The 27,322-nt window shown below is 41.1% G+C and overlaps 1 protein-coding gene across 4 annotated transcripts; it reads left to right on the top strand.

Moving 5' to 3' along the window:
• Window positions 1–1,246: 1,246 nt before the first annotated feature.
• Window positions 1,247–27,322, top strand: Mospd1 (motile sperm domain containing 1). 4 transcript variants are annotated; one of them, XM_029473521.1, is made up of 7 exons: window positions 1,247–1,384; window positions 14,112–14,365; window positions 14,454–14,529; window positions 16,076–16,293; window positions 20,148–20,270; window positions 24,060–24,221; window positions 25,931–27,322. In XM_029473521.1, the coding sequence occupies exons 2-7, from the start codon at window positions 14,212–14,214 to the stop codon at window positions 25,960–25,962; spliced, it is 765 nt and encodes a 254-aa protein (XP_029329381.1). In that variant the 5' UTR covers window positions 1,247–1,384; window positions 14,112–14,211; the 3' UTR covers window positions 25,963–27,322. The 4 variants fall into 4 exon arrangements, with proteins under 4 accessions (XP_029329381.1, XP_021008899.1, XP_029329382.1 ...); XM_029473522.1 differs by having other exon boundaries at window positions 1,279–1,384; window positions 24,060–24,112; XM_021153240.2 differs by lacking the exon at window positions 20,148–20,270.

Here is a 27,322-nt window from a genome sequence, read left to right as displayed (position 1 = left end):
AAGACATGTCGTTCTTATGGAAGATTCTGAAAGGTTAGTTGGGAAAGTGACATTTCCCCTGGATCAAAAGACAGATAATAGCATTGCACAAAGTCTGTGAGTAAAGGTCTCAGAGTCTAGGGCCCAAGTGATATCTACTGTTATAGACCCATTGACTAAGAGTAATGAGGAAGGTTTGGGGTCTTATACTTGAGGAGAGGGGACCTTTGAACCGTATTGTTCCTTTTTGAACATAATTAAGTTTGAATTTTGAAGTGTTTTCCATTTCATTTACTTTTCTTTTTTGAGACAGGGTTTCTCTATCCTGGCTGTCTTGTGTCCAGCACACTGGGTCTTGCTAGGCAGGCTAGGCTGTTGAGATATGAAGTCCTTGTGGTCTTTGGAACTTTGCCCCTTTGGTGCTTGGCTTAACAGTTGTCCATTGTTCCTAGCCAAAAAGTCTTTTCTCTCTTATTTGTTGTTTGCTTGGTGTTGAGATGGGGTCTCATAGGTAACCAGGCTGGCCTCAGTCTCAGAGATCTACTGCTTCCCCTTCTAAGTACTAAGATTAAAGCCCTGTAGCAGCATACCTGCCTGAAAGACTCTGAGACCACAAACCTAAGAATAGAGACTTCCCCTTTAAAAGTCAATTGTTACTTTGTAACTCAAATTTGTCTTAACTCAGGATCCTCCTGCCTCAGCCTTTGAATACTGGGATTATAGTCTTGTTCTACCATGCCAGGCTTTTAAAGCTTTAAGTAGAACAGCAGGGTCACCTATACCTTAGACTGAGCCAACTGGATTGCTGTCTGGGCAATAGTTTAGACAAAGTAACAATAGAAAGAATGAATCCAAATAGGAAGCTACTGTAGCAGCATGAACAAATCCTAAGCAGTCTGCTTTGCGCCGATGATAGAGTGAAGAGGGCTAGTGCTTAAGACAAAGAGTCTCAGAGGAAGGAAGAGTCACTAGCCTTGGGTATTCATTGTATGGAATGCATTCTGAGTTGGGGAGAGGAGTGAATGAGGCAGACATCAAAGGTCACCACCAAATGAGTGCAAAGAGATTGCACTCAGAGAAAGCCTCTAATCCTCTGGGGGCGGGTGAGGGGGGCGGAGGAAAAGGAGGGGCGGCCACAGGACAAAGGAAGTAGTTTGAAGCATAGAGAAGGAAGAAACCCCAGAAGCCAGGTGGCAACACAGAAGCCCCGCCCCCGACTAGACCCCGCCCCGGGCCCGCCTTTCCTTCCTCTTCTCACCCACCCCCCAGTTGCGACTCATCCTCCTGGGCGGGGAGAGGTGGCAGTCGAGTCCTCCCATATCCCAGCAGGCAGTGCAGTCTGGAGACTCTGACAAAGGAGCAGGGAGCAGTCGCAGCTGCTTTCCGAGGAGCCAGTGTTGCTGAGGTGAGAGTCCCTCAATGTCCCGTCACCCACTTTCTCTGACTTGCGGGGAAGACGTGGAACTTACATGGCTGAGACCTCCCCCTTCGGTGTAGACAATGCCAGTACCGGTAGCCAGAGCTTGTCTCTGTGACTGACAGCAGGGCTGTTCAGTGCCGGGCTAAGGTGGGTGGCGGGGACCGGGCAGCGGGTCCACCGTTCTTGGACTGTTAGTGGACTTTGTGCAGGGTCTCCAGGGCCAGCAGAGTTGTGTAGCTGCCCCTGCCTAGACGAAGGCAGCCTCCGAAACCTCCCGCTGCCTGCCCGACAAGAGTTCAGTTGCCTTGGGGATGCAGCTCTAGGGACAACTCTTTGGCGGACATTGCCTGGAGGGCTGTGGGAGGGAAGTCAGTTGACTACCTAGTTCGGGGTGACCCCGTCCTCGCCCTTCCTGCAGTTCAGCCGGTCCCCCCCGCGAGCAACTGGACGGAAACGGGGCGGGGGGCGACCGGAGCCAGGCGTCCCAGGATGGCTTTGCCTGAAGGGGCATGAAGGAAAGTGGAGAGACTGAGAGGGAGGGTGGTTGGTGGTCGAAGCAAGTATCTTCTTGGAATTACATAGGGAAGAAAGGAGGTAAGTGGCCTGTATCCTTACCCCTCCCTGGACCTCTGCACAGATCCTGATGGTTGCACCAGCTGCTCAGCTGTAAACAGGCTCACATGATCAGTTTCACATGGAGCCGGGTAGTGTGGAGATAGGGCTGTAAAGGCTGGGCCCCAAGCAGGTGGGGCTGAAGTCTTAGGCAGAAAGGTTTTAGCCCCTCCCTAGACCTCAGCCCTTAATCTTCTGCTGTTTCCCTCTGGGGAAAGTAACTGACATTTGTCTTTCTCTCACTGAAGTAGCATTGCTGTGCTAGTAGAATGGAATGAAAGTTCACTTGGGAAAGCCACAGGGCAAGTAAGAAGTGCAAAGGGTCCTAGTATTTTGTCCTTTAAGGAAATTCTAAGAGAAAGTAACCCTGAAAAGTTCAAGTTCCTAAATTTTGCCTAAAAGGCAGTCCTGTTCTATTGGAACACTTTTTGTTTTTAATGTGAATTCCAGACAGGAGAAAGTCTACTCTTTTCGGGGAAAAGCACACATGGGATTTAATACATTCTTAGTGACGAAAATCTTGTCCACACTTCCTGTAAGTATTAGGAAAGCTCTTTGTCTATAAAATACTACATTCAGGAAATTGAGTAAGGAGTAGACAGCCAGCTTTTCAATTACACATATATTTCATATATTTGGTATAGATCGGTGGTAAGTTTGGAGAACAGGAAACATGGCCAAATGGATCTTTAAAGTTTTTCAGTCCATATTCTCAAACAGGATGTGAGATTAAACTGGTTTCTGAAGGATATGTAGAAGTCAGAATGCAATAGAGGTTTCCTGCCATGCCAGGATACTTGAAATTTTTGAATTTTTCAAATTTAAAGGGGGTTTTGGTAGGCCCCCTTTACATGTAGTACACACTCGAGTGTAATGTGCAATATTCTGTAGTAGAGTACTAATCCCTTTATAGGCAAAGACATGTTTAGTCTCAGATATTTTATATTTTTTCTCATAGAGGATTTACATGAAATTCACCATCTGAAAACATAAAACAAACTACAAAAGCCATCCCATTCCTTCCTTAAGCCTAATAAAGACACTCACTGATGGGCTGAGTGTATTGGCATAGCCCTTTAATTCCAGTACTCAGGTGGCAGAAGTAGGAAGGTGAATTTCTGTGAGTTCTAGGCTAGCCAGGTCTACATAGTGAGATGTCTCAAAATATTGCTACCCTCCTCCAACCTTTAAAAAAATGGTTTAAGATAAGCTGGATAGTCTCCGGAGTTCTGCATGTGAGTTCCAGGTCAGCCAGAGCTACATAACAGAGGAATTTTGTCTCAGAAACATACACACATACATACATACATAAGCACATGTATGCACACACAAAAGCAAAAAGAGAGGGTTTAAAATAGAAAATTGAGAACATTTTAATCTTCCCTAAAAGCAAAGAAGATAATGAGTGATATTATAAAGGCTGTCTTGTCACCCCTTAACTGTCTGGAGAATCTTTACTTACAATAAATAAGCGATTTATTTCTTAAATGTTCTAGATTTCCTCATCTTTATTATGAGGATTTGTTTTAATCTCTATGGACCTCAGTAGTTCTCAGGCTACCAAAGAGTATACAGTTTGGATGGGGGTGGGGAAAGGAATTGAGACAGTCTTACTATGAATCCTCAGCTAGCCTGGAACTCATTATGTGTAGCTCAGGCCTGCTTCAAAGTCTAGACAGTTTGTCTGTCATAGGCTTCCAAATGTTGGGGATACAGGCGTGAGGCGCCATACCTGTAAAGTATGCAATTTTTGACAGATAACTACTTTTGGACAAATGTGTTGGCCAAGAAAAGCAAGAGGTAACTATGTGGAATCATGATAGAAATGCAAGTTATATCCTGGAAGAGTCTCTTGGCAAGTGGCTCTATGGGATTTGGGGGCCTGCCTAGTCTACATTGTGAGTACCAGACCACCTGGGTTACATATTGAAACTCCTGTCTCAAACAAAAAAAGATTCTCAGGAGGTAAACTAGTCATTTAGGTTGACCTGTACCTGTCTTGCTTTTCATCAGGTAATTGAAGATGGCCCCATCTAAATCATACCTCCCAAATTAGAAATAACAGCTCTGCTAGGCTCTCTTGACCTTCTGGGTGTAGCCCAAAGTCTAATTCTTTCAGTTCAGTTCAAGCTTCTTCTAGAATTAAGCAGGTTCTGCGATTTTAGTGACAAAGTTAGGATTGGGATGGGTAACTTCACGTTGACCCAGGCCTGGCTTTGCTCACCTGAACCAGTGCTTGGATTTCAGCTTTTTCAGAACTTGTTTGTGTCAGCACATCCTGATACCATCAGTCTCAGATTGGTCCTCGCCAACTAAACTCACAGAAAATGTGAATATGTTAATATGTCAACCTACTGGCTTACAATGAGTGGCAGAAAAACCAAGTATACCAGAATGGTCATGTCTAAACTAAGAGAAACTTTGCTCTTGACTTTAAAGAACCACATAGGAATTGCTTCCCTCCTCCCTTTTTCTGGGGTCTATTGATTGATAGATTCAACAGGATGACAGCTTTTATGTAAAATCCACTGCAATGACACATTTGTATGACTGCACTTTAGTCACCTGATTGACCTTTGGTCACTTAAAACATCTCTTACATCTGACTCCATTCCTACTGCCTTAGCCTCTGCTTACATCATCTTCTCAAACCATAGTCACCCAACAGTTTTTTTTTTTCCTTGTAAGCACCTTCAGAGACTCAATGGCCACCACTCACCTCCAAAACTGATCACCTCCAAACTCATCAGGTCACTGTCTGCTCCTTAAAAGCCTTCGAGGTTTCACATTGCCTGGGCCAGTAGCTCTGGAAGTTGGTGAATCTGAGCATTACCCAGAAAGCTTGCTAAAAACAGGGCCAGACCCTCCCTACTCCTACCATTCTTGATTCAGTAGGTCTAGGGCAAGAATTAAAATTCTATTTCTCACAAGCTTCAAGCATAGGAAAATTAGTTTAAGACCTTCCACAATCTACCTCCAACTTACCTTCCCATTCTCACTTGTTACTCTGCCTATGCATATTTAAATCATGTGCAGTGCCAATACACATTGTGGGTATCCCTTTTATGCCTCTGCAGTCTTTTTGCAATTCACAACCTTCCACTCCTGGTGTAGGCTGCCATTTTATGCTCAAAAAAAAAAAAACCCAACAACAGCAACAACAAAAACCACCCTGTCAACTGACATTTCAATGTATGTCCTAATATCTCGATATCATATTCTATACTTGCTGTATGGTTGGTTTTTTTTTTCTTTTTCTTTTTTTCTTTCTTTCCTTCTTTCTTTTTTGCTAGGCCAGGGTTCTGAAGGGTGAAAATAGTGTTTTGATCTTTTCCATAGTTCCTGGTATATATATTATATATATGGCTAAGTATATGATGAATAAATTATAAAGATTCTTATTTTGTTTTGACATAGGGTCACTAGCGTCACTATAGAACCCTGGCTGACCTGGTACTAGCTATGTAGATCAGGGTAGCTTCTGATACAGAAATCCTCTTGCCTCTACCTCCCTGAGTCCTGGGCTTAAAGATGTGTTCCACCAAGACTGGAATTAAAGACTTAAAAACTCTACGTGTTACATGTAGCAGCATACATATTTTTACAGTGAATTAATACAGATTTTTTTTGCACATCTTGTAATAACAAAGGACACTAGAATGTTTTAAATTGTGAAAATAATTCCTTTATGAAAAACGGGGAAAGATGTTTTTTACAGGGTATTTTGGTGTGCGTGTGTGTGTGGGGGGGTGTTCTTTTGGTTTTGGATTTGTTTTGAGATAGGATCTCACAATATAGGCTTGCTGACCTAGAACTCACTGTGTAGACCATGCTGCCCTCTAAGATCATGCTGCCCTCTAATATAAAGCTGCTTGTCTTTGCTTCTTGACTTCTGGAATTAGAGGAATATACTACCACACCCAGCAGGTTTTTGTGGTTTTGTTTGATTGATTGATTGATTGTTTGAGACAGGGTCTTGCTATGTAACTCTGGCTGGTCATTCGTAGACCAGGATGACCACAGTCTTGTAATAACCCATCTATATCTGCTAAGTGCTGGGATTGCAGGCATGTGCTACCACACCCAGACATATAGTTACAAAAAGACCTTTCTATAAGACAATCCTTTTTGTGTGGTACTTGATCATGTCCTGTGTTTTATGCATGCTAGGCAAGTTCTCTACCACCAAGCTACACCCCATCCATTTTAAAGGTTTAGTTTTGCATATACATATATATATATATATATATATATATATATATATATATACACACACACACATACATACATACATATATATTTGCTTTTTCGAGACAGGGTTTCAATATAGTCCAGGGAACTCACTATGTAGCACAGCCTTAAACTCACCATTCTTCTCCCCCAGCCTTAGTGTTTGGACTATAAATTTATATCACTAGTTTTGCTTATTTTGGGGACAGGATCTTACTCTGTAGCCATGGTTGGCCTGAAGAGCTATGTAGACCAGGGTAACCTTGAACCCATGGAGTTTTACTTGTCTGTGCATCTCATGTTCTGGGATTATAGGCATTATACACCATACCTAGGCTCTAATTCTATTTTGTTATGGGTCCTTGCTATGTAGCCAGGCTGTCCTTAAACCTGTGGTCTTTCTATCTCAGCTTCCTGCAATGCTAGAATTATAGGCCCATCCCACTGCTCCTGACAAGGGTGCTCTTTTAAAACCATGTGCTACTCAACTCTTATTTTTTGAATGTGGATCCGTTTTATCACTCTGCATGTTTTGTAGTAGTCAGCTCCACCAGAAAGATAACACAAACCAAAAACCTAAAGAAGTTACCCATTCTTGAATAATGGACATTAAAATGTAAAATGAATATTATGATATAATTTGTGGCATAGGTGATCAAACATTAAGAACTCTAACAGATGGTGCTGGAATTCATACTTTGTTGCTAGGTTTTCAACATGAAGGAGAAAGGGCTTTTATACTAGAGTCTAAAGCAATAAAATTTATTACTCTTACCTAATTTGCATTTTCTTGGTTTTTAGTACCCGGTGGTGGAGGACTAAGATAGCTCCTGCACTGAGATAAAAGTAAAGGTGGGGCTGAGAAACAGAATCAGTATCTAAAGCCAGAGAAAAGTACGGAGTTTAAGTAGCTGGTCCTCTGTGGCTAAGCAGATGGGTTAGTAATTCCCATGGGGGCTCCATTTTCCTAAAAGGGGAGGGGGAGAATATACTTCAATATAGTTTCCTTGCTTGCTAAATGATAGTCCCGGTGTTCTAAATCTATAGTGTTGAAGTCTATAGAAACTCCCCTACTCATCCTAGAGTCTTGTCTCATCCTTTCTCTGTTCAGTGCAAAGTGAGGAAAACAGAAAATGATCCCAACTGTGGGCAAGGACCTTCTTTGGACCAACAGCAGATCTGGTGACATCCACCAGTGATCCCTGCATTCAGAAGGCAAGAGCAGGAGGACCCGTAGTTTGAACCTAGCATGGGCTAGATAGCAAACCCCTGCCTCAGACAAGCAGGATAAAACACCCAGTGTTTACATTGCATCCTGTGGGAGAGAAGTTTTAAATCAGTCACAAGGTGGTGTGTACACATAAGGTTTTCTTTCTAATTTTAATTAGGAATGAATGTTCTGTACTTTCAGGGAGAGGGTCAAAGACAAGGCAGTTTCCCACATCTTTTCACAGCAGGACTGCCTGCCTTTATGGTCAGGGGCATGTTGGAGCCTCATGGTTTATAAACACTGCTGGCCCAGATTGACTCAGAGGAGACAGAAGGGAAGCAGAAGGCAGGAGTAGGGCCTTCTAATTGAGATGCTGAGGAAATACTATAAAGGATATGAGTAGACAATATATTTCTGTCCCTAATGCCCTGGGCAAGTCTGGGAAAATGTCTTTTTTTTTTTTAAAGATTTATTTATTATATGTAAGTACACTGTAGCTGTCTTCAGACATTCCAGAAGAGGGCATCAGGTTTTGTTACGGATGGTTGTGAGCCACCGTGTGGTTGCTGGGATTTGAACTGAGGACCTTCGGAAGAGCAGTCGGTGCTCTTAACCACTGAGCAATCTCACCAGCCCTGGGAAAATGTCTTAACCTGGGTCTGCTTTCCTTATCTGTGAGATGCGAACACACTTTGACTTGATGCACACTAGACTTTTGGACAACTTCATAAAACTGATGTGCCTTAAGGATTTTGTTGTTGTTGTTTACACCAGCTTAGTATATAATCTTTCCTCTGGATTTTTTTGCACTTAATCATTTTGTAATATGAAGTAGGGCAAAGAGAAAGTGTTAGTCTCCCAGAAACCCAACAGTCACAGGTGAGGGTTGTGCTCCTGGATGTTTGATGTCAATGCTAAGGCTCCTCTGCCGACCTGGTGCTAATTCTTCCCTTATCAGCCCTGGTTGGAGTTGAGGAGGCAACTTCTATCTTAGCTAAGATAAGTGATGAATAGGGAAAAGGACAATGAATAGAAACAGCAGACTGCCCAAAAGCAAGTAAACCCTCCTTTATTGTTGACAAGGGCCTGGCCTGTTTGTGGTTCCTGGGGCAAGAAGTACATCTTTAACTCTCAAAGAGAGAGAAAGCCTCAGGATGCAAGGATAAAACTTTTTTCTACACTTTATTCCAAGCTAATAACAGTCCTACTCTGACCTATGCCAGCTAAATTCTCCTTAAAGTTAGAACTGAGGCACTTGTCTGCGTGGTTAATTTTGACTTCATTGTAAGATTTGTGAGCTGTCTCGTGTTCCTTTTTTTGTAAGATAGTCTCATCACTCTGTAGTCCTCCTGCCTCAGTTTCCCTACTGAGATGGCCTTTGCCACAATACCTGGCTTAAAGGGTTTGAAAAGTTTTAGTATTTGTTTATTTGTTTGAGGTGGGGTGTCATGTAACCCATGCTAGTCCAGGAACTCCCTGTATAGCTGAGGCTGGCTTTGAATGCCCGATCTTCTTGCCCCGGCCTCTGAAATGCTGAGATAACAGGCATGTATCATCGCACCCGAGGGTATCTTTCATGCTTTTATCTTTCCTTTCCTTTCCTTTTTTTTATATTTTTATTAGGTATTTTCCTCATTTACATTTCCAATGCTATCCCAAAAGTCCCCATACCCCCCCCCCACTCCCCTACCCACCCATTCCCACTTTTTGGCCCTGGCATTCCCCTGTACTGGGGCATATAAAATTTGCAAGTCCAATGGGCCTCTCTTTCCAGTGATGGCTGACTAGGCCATCTTTTGATACATATGCAGCTAGAGTCAAGAGCTCCAGGGTACTGGTTAGTTCATAATGTTCCACCTATAGGGTTGCAGATCCCTTTAGCTCCTTGGGTACTTTCTCTAGCTCCTCCAACTTTCTTTTTTCTTTTCTTTATTTTGGTTTTTCGAAACAGGGTTTCTCTGTGTAGTCCTGGCTGTCCTGGAACTCACTCTGTAGACCAGGCTGGCCTCAAACTCAAATCCGCCTGCCTCTGCCTCCCAAGTGCTGGGATTAAAGGCGTGCACCACCACCATCCAGCTTATCTTTCCTTTTCATACAAGGGATAATAGTATATGCTTCACACAGTGCTCCTTGCTTTTCTCAGTTTTGTTTTGGGATGGGGAAAAACATGCTGGAGATCGAACCTGGACCCTACAACTGAGCTTTATCCTCAGCCCACACCTTCTTGCTTGTGGCTATAGCCTTAGTTCTTACTAGGGATTGACCCCACACACATTCTAGGCAAGTGTTCTATCACTAGCCTATAGCCCAGCCCACTTCTGATACAGAGTCTAAGTATCTAGGCAAATCTTGAGTTTGATAACATCCTGTTCTAACTTCCTATGTAGCCAGGATTATTGGCCTTGGACTATGTCACCAGCTCCGGGTTTATCTTTCATTGGGAGGCTCTATTCATGTCCAGCTACATAAAGAGTGTCCTCTATTGTTTTGACAGGTATCTTGTATCCCAAAGAATGGATATTCCATGCTTTAATAAATCCCCTGTTAATAGGGAGCTGGGCTGTTTCCGTTCGTTTGCTATGAACAACTGGCTTATATTGAGTACCAAGGCCTTTTTAGCAAACTTCACACAAATCATTTCTTTTACTCCTCGGCACTTCATATAAAAGTTCACACATAGAACTTCACACACGGGGGGGGGGTGGAGAAGGGTGATGAGGGTGGTATATGTTCCAGAAATATTCAAAAAGTAAAATCTGTGGCTCTGCGGATATGAGTGTCTCATCCTAGCAGGATGCTAGTTCTACTGTATATCCCCACAAGTAATATAATAATATGCTTGATTTCTCTAACCACGTGCTATCAAGTTATCAAGTTAGTTTGTTTATGGTTTTGCTGCTTCTTCTTTTTTTTTTTAACTAATCCAATATCCTTTAAAATGTATCCTAGCGTGGCTTTAGTTTATATTTCTCTTGTGAGGTTAAATGGCTTTTTGTAAGCCAAGCCCCTTTCCTATAAAAAAAAAAAATTGCTTTTTTGTGTGTGACAAGCTCTCATGTAGTCCAGGCTGGTAGGTTGGTCTCAAAATTGCTATATGCATAAGGCTAAGTTTGAACTTCTGATGCTCTTGCCTCTGTTTCCCAAGTTCTTAGATTACAGGCCAGCTGTTATACTTCATGTAGCTAAATTTGTCAATATTTCTGGGATTTAGTTATATGTCATTGTTAGCCTGAGAGGATTTTTAATTTTTTTTCCTATGGTTTCTTCTGTTTTAATGGCTTTTCTTCCCCTTTTAACACTCAAAGTTTTAATTTGTTTGGAATTGGCCATGGTTTAGGAAGTAAATGCTTAATTCAACTTAATTATTTTCTAGATGGCTCCCTAGCTTGACCAATAGTTACTGGTTATGTCTTCTATAAATCAGAGCTGCTATCTCTTAATCATAAACTCCTTCCCTCAGAACCAGGTTTTACAATTGAGTCAGAGCATATCACTTAATGATGTCAAATTTGGATCTTCCTAATAGCCGAGTTTCTTAAGAATCAAATTATAGAGCTTCTTGTTTTCTTTAAATAAATAAAAAATATATAGAAAACTTCTAAGAGTATATCATCCAGATAGAAATATATGTGACTTAGAGCAAAAGAAAGGAATTCAAAGCCCTGTGTGGTGACTTATTCCTGAAGTCTTAGTACTTGGGAGGCTGATGCAGAATTGCTGTGCAATTGGAAAGAGGTACCCTGTCAAGAAAACAGGGGGAAGGATCTGGGGGGAGTAGCAGAGAAGAATGGACAATGATGAAAAATAAATCAGAGAAAATGTGTTAAATAGAATAACTGAAGTCAGATGCTTTTCTCAATATTCCTTCTCTTGTGGAAGTATTTTTGTATAGTGGAAAGAATACTGGTGTAGAAGGCAGGAAACCTGATGATGATGTTTTGATATTTGTTTGCTTGTCCATTTCGGACTGGTCTATTCATAATTAAACACCACTACCACCAATAATAATAGGGAACACTTAGCACTTAGTATAATCCAAGCAACAAGAGTTTATCAGTCACCCAGTCTTCGTAGTTAACGTAAATCTGGGTAATCTGTTGTCAATTATACAAACATTATATATTGTTACTCACGAAAATGTCAACAGATAGTCAGCTTATTGAAAACCAAACGCAGGAACAAATCCAACATTACAGTGCTCCAAAGTAGTGGCTAGAGAGCTGATGGATTGATTATCTGAGGCAGCCTGGACTTCTGTGCCTTCAGATTTCCATGCCTTCTCATATGCATTGCTCTTGGCCTGCATGTCCTCCTCCTAATGCTTGTGTGTACACTTTCTTGGTTTTCTCTTTTTGAGACAAGGTCTGTGGTACAGCCCAGGATAGCTTCCAATTGTGGATTCTCTTGCTTCTACCTTCAAAAGCCTGAGACTTACAGGTATACAACAGAAACACCTTACGTCCAGAGTTGAATTTCTTTTATTTTTTTCCTTTTCTTCTTCTTCTTTTTTTTTTTTTTTTTTTTTTTTTTTTTTTTTTTTTTTTTTTTTTTTTTTTTTTTTTTTTTTTTTTTTTTTTTTTTTTTTTTTTTAAGACAGGGTTTTACTTATGTAGCCCTGCCTGCCTGGCCTAGAACCTGCTATGATTGTAGTCCAGGCTAGCTTCAAAATCAGAGAACCACCTGCTTGTGCCCTCTGAGTGCTGAGATTAAAGGTATGAACCACCACACCCCAGTTTAGAGTTGACTATCTTGATGGCAGGCCCTGGTAGATGTAGATGGTAGACTTGTAGGTAGATGTAGATGGTAGGCCCTGTAGATGGTAGACTTCCATCTACATTTTCACATATGATGGTATTATATCCTCTTTTGGTGAAAGTTCAGAGAGTCTCAGAAAGGATCAGAGCCCTGGCAGCCGATAAAACTAAATAATGGATTCATTGGTTATACTCCCTTTTAAATGTATAGGGAACTCAGCTTACATAATGGTTTAGAGCCTATTTTAAAAGTATGTTGTGCTGGGCAGTGGTGGCGCATGCCTTTAATCCCAGCACTTGGAAGGCAGAGGCAGGCAGATTTCTGAGTTTGAGGCCAGCCTGGTGTACAGAGTGAGTTCCAGGACAGCCAGGGCTATACAGAGAAACCCTGTCTCGAAAAAAAAAAAAAGGTATGTCTCAAGTCACTAATGTTGGTCTCAAACTTTCTCTTTCGCAAAGGATGATTTAATCCTCTTGCCTCTGCCCCTTCCATGCTGAGATTATAGGCATATGTCTCCATAGCAGGTTTTATGCAAAGCTGGGAATTGGACCCAGTGTTTTGCACATGCTAGGCAGGCGCTCCACCAATGGAGCCACATCCTCAGACCATGTATTGTTATGCTAAATAAGGAGGTTTGCGAAATAAGAATATTGATTCCAGTGAGGTTAGCAAATAAAAACAGAAACATACGTTAGAACAGGCAGACTTCTGCCAGCTACAACTACCTGGAACCCATTCAAGAACCCCAGAAGGAATCCAAAACAGCTTCCAAAGTTGGAAAAGGCCCAGGTCTCATGAAGACGCTGTAACGACATTCGGGTGGAGGAAAGGTGCCACATGTGCCAAAGAGCACTGAGTGATTTCAAATTTTCAAAGAAAACTGAGCACTTCTTAGCAAGTATCATTCTTTTAGCTCCCAGATGTCTTGATGTTTCAGTAGGAAAAAAAAAGTCTTCCTCATATTTCCACAGAGTACTAAAAAAATCATTAACATCGGTGTAAAAGTGATTCTTAAGTTTTTCTACAAGAAATAATGGAATTTTTTATTTTTTTAAAAAAGACTTTATATTTTAGTGTGTGTGTAGGGGGGTGCCTGATGAGGCCAGAAGAGGACATCAGATCCCCTGTGGCTAAAAGCTACAGGTAGTTAGTTGTGAGTCATTTAATATGGGTTGGGTTCTAGAAACTAAACACTGGTCCTCTAAAAGAGCAGGAAGTACTCTTAATAGCTGAGCCATCTCTCCAGACCCAAGGTTGGTCCCCAGCACCCACATAGACCACCTGTAGCTCCAGGTCCATGGGAGAGCCTGCCCTCTGAAGACATCCTTATATATGTAGATAGACCACAGATACACACACACATATATGAGGAGGGGTGGGGCTGGAAAGATGATTGTTCTTGATCCTCTTGAGAGAGGATCCTGATTCAATTCCCAGCACCCATGGCAGCACACAACTATGTTCACAGCCTTGGCTGTCATGGAACTCACAAGAGATGAACCTGAATCCTTCTGAGTGTTGGATTAAAGTCATGTGCCACCACACCTAGACTGCTTTTATTTGTTTGTTCATTTGTTCAGTCAGTCAGTGAGTCATTCTTTCTTTCTGTTTCTGTTTCTCTCTGTCTCTGTCTTTGTGTGTGTGCGCATGTTTTCATACATATGTTCATGTGAGTGTGCCACAGTGGGTGTGTGGGAGTCAGGACAGCTTGCCTGGCCCATTGGTTATTGCCTTCCACCCCGTGGGACTTGTGGATGGAATGTGGGTCATCAGACCTGGCCTGGAACCAAGCATCTGCTCCACTTCGATGTCTTGCTGGTCCCCAAACATGCTTTGTTTGTTTTCGTGGAGTGACTATAGATTTCGGAAAATCCGTATCATGCAGTTTCTTTTTCTCATTTCTAGATTGCCAAAATGCTTTGGAGTTTTTAACTGAATCTAAGAAAGTCCAAAATAGATTTGAGACTGTAAAGACAGAAGCTGCAGCAAGGGGGATCCAGTGCCAATGCATCAACAAAAAAGACAACCAGAGTTAGTGGAAGGGAATCTTCCTGTCTTTGTGTTTCCCACGGAGCTAATATTTTATGCAGATGATCAGTCAACACATAAACAAGTGTTGACTCTGTACAATCCCTATGAGTTTGCCTTAAAGTTCAAAGGTGAGTCTCCTAGCTTATGAAGTTTTGGCTTGTTCCTCCGAAGTTTCGATTTCATCACACTAATGGTCATTGTGACTTTTTCTTTCAGTTTTGTGTACGACTCCAAATAAGTATGTTGTCGTTGATGCTGCCGGTGCAGTGAAGCCACAGTGCTGTGTGGATATGTAAGTCGGGGTCACGTCCTGGTAGTGCATTCTCAGTGTGGATTTGTATATTTTCACTGTAAAGTGCTCCCTTCTCAGAGCTACTCGTAAGCAGGCGCTTCTGTGCTTCTTGACTTGGGGCTCAACATTTATCAAAATTTGAGCTGTTTCTGAAAGAATAAGGCAATCAAATACTTAAAACAATTTGTGCCAGGATTTAAAAAAAAAATAACAATTCCCCATTGTTCTTATGTAGGCAGTGATGTGTCTAGTCAAGTTCTGGCTTATTCCTTTAAATTTCTGCAGCTATGATAGAGAATTTAGCTTTCTTTGAGGCATCCTGCTGTTATAGTGACATTTGTGAAACAACTACTACTACATTCTGGAACAACAGTGTAAGATCATCTGAAATGATTCAGCTAATGAGCCTGGAATTGAATCTAAACAGGAAGCAAGTGTGGAACTACTCATCTGTAAAAGGTCATCGGAGTGCTTCCAGATAATTTCATTTTAGAGTGTCAGAGGAACGATTGTTTGCTCAAGCTGTTCAGATTTAATTTTTACTTTAGAACTGGGTCTGACCAGATGAATCCACTGGCCAGCCCTTCATTTAAGCTACCAAGTCAGCGAGATTTGTTCAAGTTTTCTGTGAGAAGCAGAGTTTTCTCCTTTGCTCAAAGCCGTAGGCCAGGGGTTCACAGCCTTATGGATCGCAGCCTCTTTGGCAAATATTTTTTGCATTATGATTTGTTATGAAAAAAAATCAAAAATCAGTAATGAAGTCGCAATGAATGTTATGGTTGGGGGTCAGCACAACATAAGAAACTGTAGTAAAGGGTTGTAACATTAGGAAGGCTGAGGACCACTGACATAGATTATGTCTTTTAAGAACAGGTTTTTGCACATTGCTTTGGGTTGTCATCCAGTACACAGTAAGCAAGGACTATTCCAAAGAAATGTAGACTTACCAAAAAAAAAGTATTACCCTTGACCTAATTGTTTCGCATCTCCTAAGAAGAATCAGGCACAATAAAGTGAAGATTTCTTACTTCAATAACGAGTAACAATAGGAATTTGTTACATGTCTGTGAGGAAGAAACTATTTTATGTGTTTCAATTTAGAAAAGAAATCTTTAACAGATGGACAGGAAAGAATTCACTGCCAAAGGCAACTTTCTTTATCATCCTTTTACCGAAGACTTTGATTCTGAGCAGAAGCCATAAATCAATAGTAGACTGCTTGCTTGCTTAGCATGTTGAGGCCTTGGGTTCAGTCCTCAGCCACATCCACACAGAAAAAAAAATTATTGTATGCTTTTACTATATGTGTTCATCTAATATTTCACAGTTGTTCACTTTCTTTCTTAGGCTATAAGACGATTCTCCCCCGCCCCCCGGTGTCATTAGCAAATTTTGAGTATTTAGTTATAATCAGCAAGATTATTTTTACCCATTTGGAATATTTTTGATGCTTTCTGCTTGATAGACCCCAGAAACCTAAGCAGATTTTGATTTTATGATTGTTGTTGTCATTATCATTATTTTATTGTTATTATTTTGTTTTCAGTGTGATTCGTCATAGAGATGTTCGATCCTGTCACTATGGTGTGATTGACAAATTCCGCCTCCAGGTTTCTGAACAAAGCCAGAGGAAGGCCTTGGGAAGGAAAGAGGTTATTGCCACCCTTCTCCCATCTGCTAAAGAACAACAGAAGGAAGAGGAGGAGAAGAGAATAAAGGAACACTTAACCGAGAGTGTGTTTTTTGAGCAGTCATGTCAACCAGGTAGTGTTGATTTTATAGCCCCTTAACGACTCCTTAGACATTTCCAACTTTAATCATAGAGCTGCAGCTAACACCTCACATGATAGCGACATTAAACCTAGGCAGCAAAGTGGAGCTTGGAGAAACAGGTGCCTGAAATACAGCCAGAGACTGGCCATTGGCCTTCAAGGAAGAAAGGAGCACTCACTACCTTAGGTAGCAGGAGTAGACAGTTGCCACCCTAGGCATATATCTCCAATCTATAGATATATAGACTTAAAGAATGCAGGTACCATACTTTATAATACCAGTACAGTTTAACAATTATGTACTATGGTTTCTATGACTTTCCTATATCCTTTCTCATTTAATTAGTTTGAAGGAGGAGAGAAATTCATTTTGGCAATAGGCCAAGCTTAGTGTGCTGTTCATATTATTTTGAAAAAAAAATCTCATTAAAGTTGAAGTTAATTAAACTAAGTAGATTATAATATCCCCTGGGGGCTATTAATTGACTCCCTCTCCATTCCTCATTTCCTTCCAGCTTAGCCACTGAGAATCGTTGTGATCTATACTTTCAACAGTGACACTTTCTTCAACTCCACCTTTCAGACTTCATTCCTCCTTCCTCCCGACTTGGAAGTGTTGTCCTCTGGTCCTGTTGGAAGGGAGGAGAGAGAGAATTTTCCATAGAGAAACAAAGGGCTGTCTCTGAACCCAAAGTGTATAGTTAGGAGCGGGGGCACATGCCAGTAATCCCAGCATGCTAGAGGCGGAAGCAGGAGTATTGCCATGTGACTCCCTCAAAACAGAGTAGAGGCGAGGGAAAGGGCTCAACAGTATAGTGTGCCTGGCTTCAGCAAGGCCCCAAGTTCCATCCCTAACACAAATGAAGAAAAAAAAAACATCTTGTAAATATGGTACACATAGGAAATTAAAATAAGCTAAAACTTAAAAAATAAATTAAAGACAAAAAGGAAAAGAGTTGAAGCATATGAATCCATAGCTCATCTTCAAATGTGTATTGTGAGAAGGCAGGAAGTGCTAGCTCTGGTGTGGCCCTGCAGTTTTTCCAGTTCATGCAGGGAGGGCCTAGACTTTCTGCTTAATGCTAGGACTATGGACTAGGCCTCAGTGTCCTAGCAGAAATATTCACTGACAGGGCCTCTGTTTTCTCTTCAGTGAGAGAGAACTTTGAGGGTTAGGAGTGTAGAATGATCCTTGACTGCATAGTGTTGGAGGCCAGCTTAGCCTAAGTGAGAACCTGCCTCAAAATTCAAAGGAGAAAACAACAACAACAAAAAAAGAATCTCTAGAATCTCTTTGACATAACATCTTGTCAAATCAATATTTTGAAGGTGTTTACTTAATGAGATAAAATATTCCCACTTGAAAATGCTTCCAGAACAAGAAAAGCCATTGAATATATTTTCTCTCTTAAGGATTTATTTATTATTTTACTTAAGTACACTGTAGCTCTCTTCAGACACATCAGAAGAGGGCATCAGATCTCATTATGAGTGGTTGTGAGCCACTATGTGGTTGCTGGGATTTGAACTCAGGACCTTTGGAAGAGCAGTCAGTGCTCTTACGCGCTGAGCCATCTTGCCAGTCCTGAATATATTTTTCTTGACATTTAATGAATAATCAGAAATAAAGTCCTTGGAGTTCATTTTTATATTTAAAACACAGAGATGTTTTTCAGTATTTTTAAAGATTTATTTATTGTTATATGTGAGCACACTGTAGCTGTCTTAAGACACACCAGAAGAGGGCATCAGATCTCATGGGTGGTTGTGAACCACCATATGGTTATTGGGATTTGAACTCAGAACCTTTGGAAGAGCAGTCTGTGCTCTTAACCACTGAGCCATCTCTCCAGCACCGTTTTTCAAATTTTATTGTAATATTACGTAGTTATTTTACATGTGCTGGCATTTTGCCTGCATATGTGTCTATACCCATGGAGGCAAGAAGAGCACATGAATTCCTCTGGTACTGGAGAAAGAGATGGTTGTGGGCTGCCATGTCCTGGGAACTGAATCCCTGTCCTTTGAAAAAGCAGCTAGCAGTGCCCTTAACTGCTGAGCCACCTCTCTATCCTGAACTTTATTCTTTTTATTTCTTCATTAGAAGGATGGAAATTATCCCAAAGGGCTAAATACATATACATGCACACATGCACCGAGATACAGAGGCAGGCAGACTAGGAAGATGGTTCAGTGGGTAAAACATTTGCCATACAATTGTCAGGACCTAAGTTTGAATCTCCCAAAGCCATGTAAAAGCCAGATATAATAATGTATGTTGGCACCCTTAGTGTTCTTACAGTGAGCTGAAAGACAGAGACAGGACAATTCATAAAGGCGTGCAGCCAGCTAGCCTGGAATATAGAATGGTTAACAACCAAGAGATCTGTATAAAAAAGGTGAAAGGCAAAAGATTAATACCTAAGGTATCCTCTGACTTCCACCCTCACAATTACACATGGGTACCTGCACTTACACAAATGTGGGCATGCACACACATACACCAAGAGCTGAATAGTCACAATAGGTGTGTCTGTGTGTGCCTGTGTATCTCTATAAGTGTATCTGTGTATGGCTGGCTGGATGTTTAAAATAGTATCTCATTCTGTAGCCCAAGGTGTCCTGAAACTTAGAACAATCCTGCCTCTGCCTTCCAAGGATTACTGGTATGCGCTACTGTACCTAGATTCATATTTTAATTACTTAATTGATTAATTACTTAGGCTTACTTAGTTTGACTCTTTGTCTTTTTGAGACAAGGTCTCATAATGTAGCCCCAGTTGTCTTGGGACTCACTATGTAGACAGGGCTGGCCTCGGTGTGGTTTATCACCCTGCTCCTCTGGGTGCTATTTTACATGCATTTGCCACTGCTCTTAGCCTTATTTTTAGAATGAACATTAGCATCTAAAGTAGAGAGAGCTATGTAATTGTAATCTTGTTGCAGGTGGAGGAGTTATAGTGAGGCTGGCCCGATACATGGCGGTCTCTGTTTATGTGGAGATGCTCGGTGAGAGCAGATGCTTTTTGATCTTGTTCAGCATTAGATACACTGAACAGTTATAGGAAAGCATGTGGTCTCATTGGTGGGTAGGTGCCTTACTTCATCTCACCACGTGCCAGTAAATACAGTGATAATAATGTTTCGTGGGGATGTAGGGATCAAGTCTTTTTTTTTCTTCTTTTTTTTTTTCTGAACTGAAATGTTAAACAAATTGAGATTGGTTTCCTGCTTCCCCAGGAAGTTTTAAAATGTTTTTTTTTTTTTTCTGTAAGCTACTACTAAAAGATTTCAACAAAAGCAAATTATTATAAGTAAAACAGTGCAATGTGGCTGGCTCACTGTTAACTAGAAATGGGTTGAAGGGTACAACATGAAATGTCTGGATTTTGAAATGTATTGAGAACTACATGGAGGAGTGCACACACAGGAGGATGTTGAGTTTGAGGTCAGCCTCAAGAAATTATATAAATGTAATGTATAAAAACATAAAGCAGGCCAATCATGAAGACACGTGCTTATAATCCCAGTGTTCAGAAGGCAGGCAGGCATAGAAGGAATACTACAACTTGCTGGCTAGCCTGAGCTCCAGAGTTACATGTCAGCCTGGGAAAGAAAGCAGTGCCCTATCTACATTTTATATATTAAAGTTTACATTCCTTTTTTAATGAAAAGGAGGCTGACCTCAAGAGCTGAGGCCCATGTCTAGAGGTCAGGGGACAACTTGTGGGAATAGCTTCTCTCCTCCCACCATGTGAGTGCCAAGGATGCGACTCAGGTCATCAGGCTTGGCAGCAAGCACCTGTTTTAGTCAGCCATCTCGCTGACAGTTATCCTCTTACGTAGGGAATTCAAGCTTGGGCTACGTGAGAACCTGCCCCCAGCCCCAAACAACAAAAGCCACACAGCAACAAACAAATTTTAAAAAGGAAAAAAAACATCTACAGTTTCACATACTTAACAAGTTGGGTAAGTGTTGCCTGCATATAGAAAATGGTTTTATATTTTGTGAATATTTTCATGTAACAGAAATAAACTGTAAATTTAAGAGAAATACATAAAATATGCTTTCATAAAATACTAGCCCAGGCTATTAAAGACATATTTTAGAAGACAGCTGAATATTGGTAGATTATCTTAATTTGTTCTATCAATAATGAACTGCAAAGCCTTTGTCACACCTTTGAGCCAGTGCCTTCTGGATTCAGAAAATTATGTTCTTTGTTATTGTTTGCAATAATAAAAACCTGAAAATAATCTGAAAGGCCACCAGTTGGGAAGTGATTAGATTATGGCTGCTTATGAGATAGTTCAGTGGTCAAGAGCACTTCCTGCTTTAACAGAATATCCCAGCTGGATGCCTAGCACCCACATGGTAGCTCAGGACTGACTGTAGCTCCAGTTCCAGGGGATCTGACACCTTCTTCCCTGGCCTCCAGGGGCACCAGGCACACATGTGTTGCACAGACATACACACAGGCAAGATGTTCATATACATAAAAATAACGAAATCTTTTTAAAAGTTGTAAGTACATTGGCAAATGGGAGAAGCAGTTATATAACATGCTATTTATGTAAAACTTATGTACATTTTTTATCTTTGCATGTGTAAGATGTGTGTGTGCGCGTGTGTGTTTCTTATATGGCACACCAGTGTAGAAGTCAGTCTCCAGGTCATTCTGCCTTGTTTGAGGCAGTATATCTTGGTCACATGTCTGTTTATCAGGTCTCCCTTGGTGTTGAAATTACAATCCATGTAGGTTCTGGGACTCTCCAAGCATTCACACTTGATACAGCAAGCATTTTATCCAGGAAGTCATCTTTCCAGCCCCTCGTTTATAGGATTATGTGGGCATTTATGAAATCTGAAAGTTGTTAATAGAGCTCTCTGTAGGAAGAGATGAGGACATATTTTTTTTCTAGGATTTTATTTTTACTATTTTTTTTTTCTTCAACAAGGTTTGACTCTGTAGACCCAAGTTACTCCTGATTTCCTGCCCCCTCTATCTCCCAAGTACAATTTGAGCTGTGGGCTGCCACACCCAGCTTGAAATTCCAAGGCTAGCCTCAAACTCACTATGAGTCTTGCTAGGTAACCTGAACTTCCTGAAACTCACTATGTAACCCTCAGCCTGGCCTTGAGTTTTAAGCAATCTTCCAGCCTCCGCCTCCCAATTGCTTGGATTACAGGTGTGTGCCACCACACCCAGATCTTTGAAATTATCTTCAGTCCATGGTGTAGTTGTCATTTTCCTTAAAATTAATCTTGCAACAAATATAAATAATGGGTTTTTATTTATGCTAATGTTTCATCCCATGCAATGATTCCTAGGAAATTTGACTTTGTTTTACCTATTTGGCTTTGGTTAAGTTCAATTAAATTTCACAATAGCTAAGGTATTAATAATTTAGAAAAGTTTCACTTAATAATAGAATGAACAGCATTATTTCATTAATAAATCACAAATTGTGTAGCTCTTGGCTATTCCTTTTAATGAAAGGAAGGTTAGTAGGGAAAGGTACATAGTAGAAAAATGTGGTTACTGGGTGATTAGCAAAGGTTCTCTAAGAAACAGGACTGAGAGAGAGAGAGAGAGGCAGAGGCAGATAGACAGAGAGAGATCTATTACATACTATAGTGTAAAATATATATTAGTATTACTAAGAGTGGCTCGCTAGCAACAATCGTTGTTTCCTGACAGAAAAGCCAAGGAGCTGGTAGTTGTTCAATCCATGAAACTGGATGTCTCAGCTCTCGCAATCTGATGCTGGAGTCCTGAACAAGTAGATTATAATACCAGCAAAGGAATGGGTCAGGATGCATGAGCTTGCCAGCAAGAGTGAGGCAAGCAGACAGAAGTGACAAGCTTCCACCTTCCATTCCTTTTATGTGGGCTGCCGCCAGAAAGAAGGTCTGGCCCAGGTTTAGGATGGATTTTCTGATCTTGGTGAACAGGAATTTGGATGGGTGTCCCACCTCAAATAATCCAGCGAAGAAAGTTAACTCACAGTGTGCCTAACTGCTTGGGTTTTAATTACTTCCAGGTGTAGTCAAGTTGGCAACCACGATTAGCTTGCCATCACAGTGGGTTTCTTTAAAAGATGGATATATACTATAGATACACATCCAGCCTGCTTGACAAGATTTACTTTGTGTGTATGTATAGTATTGGTAGGTTTTTGTGTGTGCTGGGCTCAAATTCAAGTCCTCTTGCTTTAATGCAGCAAGCACTTTCCCCTGTAAATCATCTAACTCTGTATTTATTTTTGAGACAGGGCCTCACTAAGTTGTTCAAGTTGGCCTCCTAGTTTCAACATTTGAAGTGGATGGGATTACAGACTTGGGCCACCATTTCCTTTGGAATAGATGGAATTGCACGTGTGAGCCACCATGCTTTGTTTTATTTCATTTTTCATTGTAAGCATATTCAACATGAGATAGTCTGCTATCTAGTACAGGCTGGTCTTGAACTTGTGATCCTCTGACCTCAGCCTTCTGGGTGCTGGGATGATAGAACCACTGCATCAGGTTCTCAACTAATTATTGGAGTTTGTTGTTGTTTGAGAGACAGGGCTGTACTAGGTAGGCTAGGCTGTTGTGAAACTTGCCATACATCATTCTGGCCTCAAACTCACAGAGATCCACCTGTCTCTACTTCCCAAGTGCTAGAATTAGAGGTGTGTGCCACCACGGGCATTTAATATAGCTCCCATGTGGTAGAGTGTGTCTTTAGACAGAGCCACAAAAATCTCATCTGCCTGAGACTTGTGTGAACAGAACTGCAGCTCCCTTTCGGCTCTTCTTCCAGGTCCTAGAAGCCCCAATTCTGATTCTATGGATTTCACTGTTTTAAATCCCCAATCTGTCCCAATTATCCCATTATAAATTGCACTTGTTATCTGTGGAGAAAGCAGTGATTACGCAGTCTACTTCTGGGTGTTGGTGTTTTTCTCTTGAGATTGCTGTGCAGATTGGGTGCTACAGCTAGCTCACTGCTGCAGCCTAGTTAGCCTGACTACCATGCCATACATATGTCAGTAAAGCCTGAAAGCAGAAGTCACAACGTGGGACGTGGTTTCTGTAATACCTATTGCATTTCATATCAGTGTACAGTTGAGCCATCTTAAGCCAGGACTTGCTGGGATAAACAAGTAATCCACTGGTGTACAGGAATAAGGTGTTGAATATCCATTCGTTTCTACCACATTCTTTTAGAACTATCTGTATGCTTTCCATTTTGTGTATGTACTAGTCCAGCAGTCATGCATACGATCAAAAAACATGCTGGGTATGGTGGCACACGCCTGTAATTCCAGTACTGGGGAGGCAGAGGCAGGTGGATCTCTGTGAGTTTAGGGCCAGCCAAGTCTACATAGCAAGTTCCAGGACAGCCAGAACTATATGTAGAGACCAAACAAACAAATGAAATCCTTCAGGTATTTATGATACATATTTCTAAAACTGTCTTCTCCTGTAGATTGAGGAGTTTGTAATACTGTTCTTTCACTACCTCCCATAGCCATTTAAACAAGCCAGTGGAAAATGACTAAGGGTTACATGATGGAGTTCCATATGCATACAAGATGAAAGTCTTCATGGAATTAGAATGGTGGTGAAGACAGCCAAAACACACATGCAAAACACTGATGCATGGTGGTCACTATTTGTGACGGAACCTTTGTCTTACTCATTGGGTTTAGAAGCAAGCTTGGAGATTTTTTTTATTTTTATCCTTTTTTTTTTTTTTTCCAAAACAGAAAACAGAGCCGTCTCTTCAGGACCTAGTTTGCTAACTGTCTTCCTGGGTGTGGTATGTATTGCGGCCCTGATGCTGCCTACTCTAGGGGATATGGAATCGCTGGTGCCTCTCTACCTCCACTTAAGTGTGAATCAAAAACTAGTGGCTGCTTATATCTTAGGTAAGGGTTTTAAAGATGCGTTGGTACGTCTTTGTAGGGCTTACTGATTCCTCCTGTTACAGAATATGTGTGAAATACAGTTGGGCATAGAGGTGTAAGTGGGAGGTAGACAAGGAGGATTAGAGTGAGTCTGAGGCCAGCTTCCATCTTTACTGATGGTCTCCTGTCACCTCTTTGATGCCAATTCTTTCTTGAATTTGTGCTCAGGGTTCCCTGGAGTGCCTTTGTTGTTGTTGTTGTTCTTCTTCTTCTTCTTCTTCTTCTTCTTCAAGCCAGAATCTCACCATAGCCCAGGCTTTCCTTGAACTCTGTATAGCAGAGAATTACCTTGACCTCCTGACCTTCCTGTACTCACTTCCCTGGTACTGGGATTACAACCATGCACCATCACACTAGGCTTGCTTTTTGTTGTTGTTTGTATGTATGATGTATGTATATGTGTGTGTGTTTGTTTGTTTGTTTGTTTAATTCAGAGACAGTATCTCCCTCCAGATCATGCTGCCTTGGAGCTTAATATGTATCCCAGGCTAGCCCCACACTCAGCAGGAGGCCTCCTGTTTCTGCCTCCCAGGTGCTAGGATTACAGGCATGTACCATCAGGCCTGGCTTTCTGTTCTTGTGTGCCTACTCTCCCTGTCTCTTCCCCTTTGACCTTACCCCTCAGACCATCCATCACATTGTTATGAGATTGATGTCCTTCTGTTTCAGGCTCTTGATGGTTCCCTGCTCTAAAGGTCTCTGTTCAGTCCCCAAAATCCATGGGATAGAGTGGATCCCATAGCTTAGCATTTACAACAGAGCTGTCTAACAAACCTCACTAAGCTCATCTCTAGCTAACCTGCTTTATCCATCTTTGAACAGAGCCTGCTGAACTATTCATTGATTCTAGAAAGTGTCATCTGGAATTCCAGGCCTCCTTCTAGAGTCTTGCTCATGCTGGGCCCTTTCTCAAAATGCCCGCTTTCCTTCTGAATCTTTCCTGCCCCTCTCCTGAGGTTTGGAGACTGTTTCTGACTCGTCCCAAGCACTCATCTGCCTTCACACTGCTCTTTTTTTTTACTCCTCCCCAGCATTTAAGACTGAGAATGCAACTCAGCATGGAGGCACACACCTTTAATCCCAGCACTTGGGAGGCAAAAGCAGGTGGATCGCTGTGAGTTCAAGGCCAGGCTAGTCCACTGAGTGATTTCCAGAACAGCCAGGGCTATGCAGAGAGAGAGAGAGAGATCTTGTCAAAAAACAAACAAACAAACAAAAACAACACACCAAACCAAAAAAAAAAAAGAAGTCAGAAGTTGAAGTATGTTATTGGATGGTTATGGTTTTATATGTGGAGTCTTTCTGGCCTTAGGGTCCTGATACAAATAGGCGGTTGAAGCCCCTTTGGTTTTACAGACACTTAAATGGCATGTCTGTTGTTATTACAGCTGATGTGACTGGATAAAGTAGGAGGTATGTTTGATGGTGGAATTAGCTATGACCAGACATAAGTGATTTCATTAAAATCTATCCAGTGACTGCCTATTGTTGTAAATTGAATTTCTTCTGTATAATATCAACTCAATTCAAATTGACTTTTGAGCTCTTGGTAGAGTGCCTGCCTGTGGCTCTGTATTTTATCTGCTCATTGAGTGCCAAACAACTGTTTATTGAATGGGAGATTTTATAAAATGCATTTCTCTAACTGTCCACCATTTTTCCCCTTTCAGGTCTTATCACAATGGCTATACTTAGAACATGAGCAAGGATTGAAACTGACTTCTAAAGCAAATTTATCTTAAAATATGAATGTGGACTGCCTTTTATCTCTTTCACTCCATTAACACACTACAAATTATCGAATGATTTCAAATAACTGCAAATGTATAATATATATTTTCAATTAGTCTATAATTTTATTTGAAGGACTGTAGCACTTAATGTTACAGACAACAAAGATACTTCTGAGTGACACCTAGGAAATTATTTGAAGACATTCTTTTTAAATCTATACCTGTTGTGCAAATAACTTCGACGAGATTGTTCATCTTTTTTATTTTGAACTCACTTTGATAAGGGTCATGGGTCCTTCAAAGTTTTAGACCTAAATGAACAACTGACCAGCTTGCAAATATAAAATGACATTTATTGCCTAGACGCAAGCAGCAACATTACTATGTAAGTCATAGATTTCCTCCTATCATTACAAGGAGCTGCTGTGGGGTTTCTAAGGGGAAACAGTCAGTGTGTGAGGGGTTGAAAACATAAGGTACTTACTGAGCGATCATGCTTACCCTGGACTCTTCAGAGAAGACAAGATGTATCGAAATTAGCTTTTTGTGAACTACAGAACAGACTGTGGTTCAGACAACAGGCACCTCACAGAAGTAGACTGGTTTTTCTGTTTCTAAAGAAAGGTAGGCATTTTTTAAATTAATTGGTCCGTCCTGGCTTTACTTCTGGTTAATCCTTGATGTATTAAGGAGAAAATCACTTTTTGGGTTTCTCCCAGGTCCCTTGCTTGCCTGAGTGTAAGTGACTTGCCCTGTTAGGAATGTCAGATGACAATTAGTTTCTGAGGACATGAATTTTTTACATTCAAACTCTTAAGCCAAGTAGAGAAAGCCCTAGATGCCCGTGTCTATTTTGTATTGACCACTGGGATGTTTTTTAAGTTTTTATTTATTCAAATAAATTTACCAAAAAAAAGCCCCCTAAGCACAAAAACTTCCATTTCTTGATAGTGTTCTCTGGCGTCTCACATCTGTGTGTTTAACTGTTGTCACAGCAACTGATCTTTCTCCTCTTAGGATTTTTATCTGAAAGCACAATGCATCGAGTCTCTTGAAAATCGAATTCTCTTTTAGCTCTTTTTATGGAATAAACTTTATGCACTGCTAATGTAGCACTCTCAAGGAATATATGTACACACAAATGTATGCCTGAAGTTGATTTTTTTGGCAGAAAACAATACTCTGCTTGTAGAAGCTTTTTGTCTAGCATTTCATAAATCATCGTTTACCCATTTGTGGAGCAGCAATCATTCAGTGGATCATGTCTGTACATTGTGTAATGATTGAAAGGCACACTGAACTCATAAAGAAAACATGTTTGTGAAGCTC

This window comes from Mus caroli, chromosome X, assembly GCF_900094665.2.
Source record: "Mus caroli chromosome X, CAROLI_EIJ_v1.1, whole genome shotgun sequence".
Classification (NCBI taxonomy): Eukaryota; Metazoa; Chordata; class Mammalia; order Rodentia; family Muridae; genus Mus; species Mus caroli.
The sequence above is the reverse complement of the archived record's forward strand: the minus strand, read 5'-3'. Positions and strand labels throughout refer to the sequence as shown.